This window comes from Engraulis encrasicolus, chromosome 1, assembly GCF_034702125.1.
Source record: "Engraulis encrasicolus isolate BLACKSEA-1 chromosome 1, IST_EnEncr_1.0, whole genome shotgun sequence".
Lineage (NCBI taxonomy): Eukaryota > Metazoa > Chordata > Actinopteri > Clupeiformes > Engraulidae > Engraulis > Engraulis encrasicolus.
This window is the reverse complement of record NC_085857.1, coordinates 12225758-12233900: the sequence shown is the minus strand read 5'-3', so window position 1 is coordinate 12233900 and position 8143 is coordinate 12225758. Positions and strand designations below refer to the sequence as shown.

The 8143-nt window shown below is 41.4% G+C and overlaps 1 protein-coding gene across 1 annotated transcript; it reads left to right on the top strand.

Annotated features, from left to right (window-relative positions):
- The first annotated feature begins 602 nt into the window (after positions 1 to 602).
- Positions 603 to 5508, top strand: LOC134445871 (tripartite motif-containing protein 16-like). Its single transcript, XM_063195012.1, has 5 exons — positions 603 to 1289; positions 1823 to 1918; positions 2808 to 3041; positions 3291 to 3465; positions 4177 to 5508. The coding sequence occupies exons 1-5, from the start codon at positions 705 to 707 to the stop codon at positions 4701 to 4703; spliced, it is 1617 nt and encodes a 538-aa protein (XP_063051082.1). The 5' UTR covers positions 603 to 704; the 3' UTR covers positions 4704 to 5508.
- Positions 5509 to 8143: the final 2635 nt, after the last annotated feature.

The following is an 8143-nucleotide window of genomic DNA, read 5'->3' as shown; positions in this document are numbered from 1 at the left end:
ACACGCACACACACACACACACACACACGCACGCACACACACACATTATCTCTCTCTCACACACACACATGCACACACACACACACACACACACACACACACACACACACACACACACACACACACACACACACACACACACACACACACACACACACACTCCTCATTATCACACACACACACACACACACACACACACACACACACACACTTCGAGTGCGTTGCAATATGCGACCTTGCCTCCTCCACTTGCCCTTGTCTCCTCGTCCCGCCTCCTGGCTCCTCTTCCCTGGAGAAAACGATAACGTTTCCCAGCTGTCAGCCTAGCCACAACAACTTTTGAGGGACTGTTTTTCATTCAACGCCCCATTTGCAAATGAGAAAAAGACTCTACAATTGAGCTTTTGCAAGATATTGAAATATAATGCTGTTGTCAGTGATGTCATCATGACATATTACTTCCTGGTACGAGGAAGTGGAGGAGGCAAGTGGAGGAGGCAAGGTCGCATATTGGGATGCACCCACACACACCTCATCTTATCACACGCACTTGTCTTATTCCATCAAAGCAGCAGGTGGCAGCATTACTCCACTGTTAAACACTCGCCCTCCAGGACCAGGAAGCGCATTTCACCAGAAACGAAACTGAACTTTTGCGGTAGACTGTGCAGGTTGTGGACACGTTCGTGAGTAGCTGTGGGAAAATGGCAGAGGTGATATCAACTAAACAAGACCTTTTTATGTGCTCCATTTGCTTGGATCTACTGAAAGATCCAGTGACTCTCAGCTGTGGACACAACTACTGTTCGGGCTGCATTAACGGCTGTTGGGATCAGGAAGATCAGAAGGGAGTCTACAGCTGTCCCCAGTGTAGAAAGACTTTCACTACGAGGCCGGTTTTGAACAAAAACAATGTTATTGCTGAACTTGTGGAAGAAATGAGGAAGACAAGACCTACAAATATTCAGTCTGATGCTACCGCTGACCATGGAGATGTGGAGTGTGATATCTGCTCCGAGGGAAAACTGAAGGCTCTGAAGTCCTGTCTTGATTGTCTGTTGTCTTATTGTGAAACTCACTACAAGGCTCATAATGACCTTAACCCAGGTAGAAATCACTCGATAATCGACGCCACTGGACAGCTACAGGAAAGGGTTTGCTCCCTTCATAAGAAAGCTCTTGACATATTTTGTTGTGCTGATCAGAGTTGTATTTGTTATTTTTGCCTGATGGAGGAGCATAAAGGCCATGACACTGTCTCTGTTGCAACAGAGTGGAGCAATAAAAAGGTAAGACCTGCAACAGTCTTTTAGAGTAAACATAGGCCTAATGAGGCTAGGACTGGGCAATATAACGATATATATCGTTATCGTGACATAAAAGTGTATATCGTGACCTTTCTCCTATATAGTTTATATTGAGATATTCAATAGTATAAAACTGATACAATTACTATCATTTAATTACATTCCATGTTGTCACAATACACACTATAAGTTCATGTAACTGTAAAAATAACAACAAAAAGATACATTTTAAAGAAAGGTTGTTTTGAGATATGAAAAAATAAAGAGCAAATAAAGAGAATAACTGAAAACTGTATGTAATTGTGCTATATCGTGATATATATCCTTATCGTGATATAAAATAATCCATATCGTGATATAGGTTTTTTTTTCCATATCGCCCAGCCCTAAATGGGGCCTATGTAGTCCTACATTGTCATACTGAGAACTTCATTTTTTCTCTGTATACTGTAATGTAATTTAATGTATTTCAACACATGTATTTCAACACAAACTGTGTGAATCTATCCAATCAGGAAGGATTGGGTGAGATCCAGACGAGATGCCAGCAGACAATCCAGAAGAGAGAGAAGGAGGTTCAGGAGCTGAGGAGAGCAGTTGACACTCTGAAGGTGAGGAATCAACCAGTTGACACTCTGAAGGTGAGGGATGAACCAAGGCAGTTTTAATTAAATGGGGCATTCCAATGTGCTCCTGTGTTGTTGCTGTGGACACACCTCCTTTTCTTTTCTTTTTCCTTCTTTAATTTATTTTTCATTTATGTCTCTGTATCTGTGATTGCTCTTTTTGGTGTTGTTTATTTCTTATTTTATTATGCTGTTTATTATTTATTTATGTACTTGTATTTTTGTTTGCGCCTGATAGCTGTCGATTGGGTGGGGGGTGGGAGGGGAATGTTTTGTAAGTTGCTGTGTGATAAAAACAATAAAAAAGTATGTTAAAAGAAAAAAAAATGGGGCATTCCATATGAAGTTCCGGTAGTCTAAAAAAATCAAGGGATTTATTGAAGAATAACTTGTAAAGTATGCCTAGAATCAAATAAAACCTGCTTTTTAACCTATGGTAAACGTGTGATGGTATTTAAATAAAATTATTTAAACCAAAATTACAAGCTGAAAACTAGAACTGACTTTTCTCTATTACCCATTTGACCATGAAGCAGATGCCTTGGTCAACACTGTTCAGAATTACAATGCAGCAAACAGGTGTGGACAGAGTTTTATTCACATATGCCTATTCATACATCCAGTGCCCGACTGGTCATCTGCATACAGGACATCGTATGGGCATACAGTACTCAGGGGGGCGAGGCTTTTTTTGTTCGTTGTTCTTTTGTTTTTTGTTTGTTTTTGTTTTGTTTTGACATTATTGTCCCTTTAGAAACCCACATTAAGACAGGATGACCCATTGCTGCATCATACAACAAAATAGGCCATTAAGACAAGCTGCCTCTGTATTTCATAACTGCTCTTGGTGTGTCTCTGCCATGTTGCCTGATAGAGCTCAGCACAGTCTGCAGTGGAACACAGTGACCAGATGTTTGATGACATCATTCGCTCTGTTGAGAGAAGGCGCTCTGAGGTGACAGAGCTGATCAGAGCTCAGGAGAAGGCTGAGGTGAGTCGAGCTGAAGGACTTCTGAAACAGCTGGAGCAGGAGATCTCTGAGCTGAAGAAGAGAGTTGCTGAGATGGAGCAGCTTTCACACACACAGGATCCCATACATTTCCTCAAGGTGACTACATTAATTGTGGAAGGATTGATATCCTAATATGAATGTTTTCTGACTTGACTCATTCAGTGATGCTGGTTTTGTATAACGCCATAGCCTTCACATGTACGTGTAATCGTGTTTAAAACGTTTTTTTTTTTTTTTTTTTACATGTCTGTGATCTATAGTTATCACTTACTTTTCTCATATATTCTGAAAAGTGTGTGTTTGTTTATTTGTGTGTGTGTGTGTGTGTGTGTGTTCTCTTTACAGAATGTAGGGTCCATCTCTGATATTCCTGCCAGTACAATTCCAGCCAACATGGTCCTCAGCCACCCTTACCTCTCCTTTGAGCCGGTGAAAACATCTGTCTCTGAACTGAAGACGCAGCTGGAGGAGAAATTAGACTCAGTCTTCAAACAGGAAGCAGCCAAAATATCTGCAGCAGGTTAGACATGTTAAGTGTGATGTCATAGAAGTCCTTGCTCTGCTCCAGCAGCAGATGAGATTGCTATTATCACACAGGTCAATTTCAACAATATTATTGTAAATTAAGTCACTTTTACATTTAGCAGAGGCTTTTATCTAAAGTGACCTATAAAACAACATAAACAGTTAGGAGTTAGTTGTGGTTGGATTCAGAACAAAATTGTTGTTCCAGAATTCCTAGATTTAAAACTGTATGCAATTTCAATCTTGACTCTTGAACTGAATGTGCTCTGATTGCACAGTTACTGTCTTGATGTAGATATCAGTCAAAATTGTCGAAGCTGAAGACTCAAAATGTCCATTTATCATGTAATCGTAATAACTGTGATTGATAAAGGGGATTTGTGGCTAATGTCATACCTTCTGTCTCAGTGTCTGGAGTACAGGCTGTTGTTACCGAACCAGTGACCAGGGAGGACTTCTTGCAGTGTAAGGAATCACACACACTCACAGATGCACACACCCATACAATTGAATCCAGAGGTTTACATTTGGTTTGTGTAAAGACACAGAATCATTTTTACTGATTGTCCGTAGGGAATTACACACACACACACACACACACACACACACACACACACACACACACACACACACACACACCCATATCCCAGACCACATCTGATCTTTTATCCAAATGTTCTGTTTATCTTGTCTTCTCTTGCATTAGATTGCTGTCAGTTCACACTGGATCCAAACACTGCAAAAAGAAATCTCCATCTGTCTGAGGGGAACAGGAGGGTGGAGAGGAGAGATGATGCCCCCCAGTCATATCCAGATCATCCAGAGAGATTTGATGACAGGTGGCCGCAGGTGTTGTGTAGAGAGGGTGTGTCTGGACGCTGCTACTGGGAAGTTGAGTGGAGTGGTGACTTGGTTAATATAGCTGTGGCATATAAAACCATCAGCAGAAAAGGAAACTATGATGAAAGCTGGTTTGGAAAGAATAAGAAGTCCTGGAGACTTACTGTCATACCAACACTTACACAGTTCAGCCACAATAATAATCACCGTAAACTCCCTCTAGTGGCCAGCTCCAGAGTAGGAGTGTATGTGGACCACAGGGCAGGGACTCTGGCCTTCTACAGCATCTCTGACACCATGATGACACTCCTGCACAAAGTCCAGACCACATTCTCTCACACACTCTACCCTGGGTTTGGGTTACAAAATGGATCATCAGTGAAGCTCTTGTGACTCACATGCATGTAGCACATCTGGACTCTGTGGATCCATGTGTGTTATTACATGCACATGACATCACATCTCATCGCCACACATTAGGGCCGGGTGGCATGGCAAGATTTTGATCATGAGACTTTTTTCCTGTTTTGATGATAAAGATTTTATTCATTATTAGACAAGAAATGAGTCACACATTCACGTACGTGAAAATATGTCCCTGTAATTAAAAATCTAAGCAGATGCAAAATGAATGCTGAAGTTTAAGACTCTGTGGAGGTTGAGCATCACAACAGCAGATGGGTCGTCAGGCACCACAAAATACACCTTCTTCAAATCACCTCGGTAAGCACGTTTTTCATTTTTTTGTTTGTTTGTTTTGCTTTGTTTTTGTTGTTGTTGATTTTGTTGATTTCTTACATTGCCATCATGCAGCTGGTCGGCTTGTGCAATCTGTGTACCTGTAGATGACATTTAAATAATTTAATCATTTAAACCGTTTCTTTTAGCAGGTGTGTAGTAATGTGTGTTTTGTATTACTGCACACTCCACATGCAGAATTACAGCAAGATATTTTGTTTGAAATAATTCTATTATCCTACATTTAAGCAATTTCAGGAGATGAAAAAAAGTTTCTTTTGGTTGGGAGAACATTGCCTTTTTGAAAGCTGACATGCAGAGTGTTGATATGTGTTCAATGTTACTGTTTGTTTTTTGAAGGATTGAACCTTTTCTATTTTCTCATGGAAGTTAATAGCCTTTTTCATTTTAAAATGTATCATTTACTGTTAATCTGTTTACTGTTTACGTTTTGTTGACTTTCTCCCAATAAAATCATGTAATTTCTTTTTCATTTGTATTTTTCTCTGCAGTTACTAGTAGGCTATTTCTTGATTACAGTTCAATTAGAACTTAAAAAGGACTCTTTTTTTTAATTAATTTTCCTCACTGAAAATGAGCCAAAGCCAGTGAATCTTAGTATGAAAGAATAATAACTGATACTATTTTTCTCAAGCTGAAACTGTAAATGGGTCAAAATGACACCTTACAGGGGTTAGTTCATCAATTGCAAGGTATGAATAAAAGAAAAAAGACATTTAGTGCGATCTACTGTGTTCCCTATAGTGTCTGACTACTTCAGAGACGGATCAACAATAAGGAAGAGCGCGGTGTGTGGGAGATCACTTTAAATGCAGGGAAACGAATACCATTGTGCCATGACAAGGTCCCTGATTGGACGAGGCCCTGGGCAACTGCCTGACCTTGCTCTATGTAAAAACCATCTATGCCAGTGTTTCTCAAACTTTTTCAGACCGAGGACCACTTTGTGCCCCCCAAACATGTTCAGGGACCACCTGTCAACTGAATTGACAGTTGACGGGTGCTAATTTGACTTCTGCTATGTTTAGCTTTGTAATAAGGTCACAAATATAGCCTACTGGTAGTTTGTCTTGGAGTAGTAGAAATCCCATTGCGGACCACCTGAGCTCTGTCACGGACCACCTGTGATCCCCGGACCACACTTTGAGAATCACTGATCTATGCCATCTACGCGTACGGGTAGTTGTTAAACAATGTTGAATGAGCCTAATATCATGCAGGTTCCCTCTAGTCGATCGCAGAAAGTGAAGAAGTGCTATAGCAAAGACGTTGTTTTTTTTGGCCATCGGAGGCCATACTTCATCATCACAGATGTCTTTGGACTGTGGGGTATACAACTGGAATCTCACAATTCAGCTGAACACAGACAAAACTGAGGTAATTTGGGAGGATGGGCAATGTATATATTGCAGCTGTCATTGAAACTAAGAGGCTGAAAGCGAAAGGATAGGCCTACAGTAAAAAAAAAAAAAAAAAAACTTGGTGCCCTCAACAGAGACCTAAACTTTAACAATCACATGAAAGCCATCCCTAAACTAAGGTTGACTACTCTACTGCCATCGACTTTTCACAGGGCTCTCACTCTCTGTGTAACAAATGCAATATAAGTAGATTCACTTTCTCAAAGGAGTGACAAAAATATTCCACATATTTACGATACTATAATTTTGTGAGCTGTAACTGCAGGCAACCGAATACCACCATCTGGACTTTATGCCATGCATTCAGGCCCGTTGCGTTAAGGTACGCAATGTAGGCAGTTGCCTAGGGCCCCCGAGTAGGTGGGGCCCCCAAGGACGACAGGTTATGTACCCAACAGCAGTGACGATTTTAAATAGCTTCATAATATGGCACCGTCGCCTGTATGAAGGGCTCTGCTGCGAGGGAAGCGACAGCGCCTCCCTAATACCCCCTTGCTCGAGGGGGCCCCCTTCCAATAGGTTTGCATCAGTGACAACGTGAAAATGTCAATTGCCGAACAGCGAGCGCATCGACAATATAGTCAAAGTACCCCCATCTGGAGGGGGCCCCCCTTCCAATTGGTTCAAGCATCATATTCCACGCAAATACAAACTGAAAATGGAGCGACACAATCTCTCTCACTGGATGTTACGCAGACGCCAGTTTACATTACATTTTTGGAGACAGTTGCTTTTATAATAAAAGTTAATCTTGAAGACGACACATTAGGCTACTCTCTGTAGGCTACTGCTGCCAAACCACCAGACTGTCCCAGGCCAGTTGACATCGCACAGACAGCGAGATGCTTCATTTACAGTATAGGCCTACATATGTTTTCAAAAACATCCACGTGCTGTAAGCACTGCAAACGTCGATTGTTCAATAACGCACCTTTTTTCGACACGGAACTGTTTTGGATGTGGACAAACGCAAGAAGAAACGAATGAACAATGTAATGCCTATCGGATAACAGGAGTCACAAGTGCGATGAGTGGGATAGCTAAATTGTAGCACAATAGTCCATTTCTTGCTATTACTATATGTGGGGTTACACATTGGAATTTGGGACCATGATTGTGGAAACGCGTGGATTACAGTTAGAGGTTGGGATACATTGTGCGGTCAAGACAACGCAAGGTAAGGACACCGGGATATTGGTCCCTATAACACAGTTGTCAACCGCGGAGGTTGTTCAGTGATCCTTGGTCGCTGCCTATTCGTGTTTGCTGCGGTACTACTAATAACACAAACATTTGGATTGTATTTTCAAGTGCGTGATGGATGCAATACGAAAAAATAGGCTATATAGTCGGGGAGACCCCCCTTGGCTTGGTTACAGAATTCTGGCTTACCAATATCACATCCCCCAACCCCACTGTGCCTGCTCATTCGTTTCTCAGCCATGAGTTTCTGAACTGTAGGCTACGCCTATTGTTTTACGAGTCAATATTTCGTTTTGCACAAATGGAGCACCCTCGGTTAGATTCTCAAAGTGGCTGGAAAGATTAGACCATTCTTTATTTGTGATTGGCAATGCAGATCATGATTTTCGTGGTAGGGTAAAAAAAAACCCTGATTGGGCCATATAGGCCTACTTTCATTTGAGATGAGCC

Bases quoted from the DNA above. Each gene is read 5' to 3' on its own strand.
- LOC134445871 (XM_063195012.1), top strand. From the start codon at position 705: ATGGCAGAGGTGATATCAACTAAACAAGACCTTTTTATGTGCTCCATT. The intron at 1,290-1,822 runs GTAAGACCTGCA...CTATCCAATCAG, and splicing joins CAGAGTGGAGCAATAAAAAG to GAAGGATTGGGTGAGATCCA. The intron at 3,042-3,290 runs GTGACTACATTA...TTCTCTTTACAG, and splicing joins ATCCCATACATTTCCTCAAG to AATGTAGGGTCCATCTCTGA.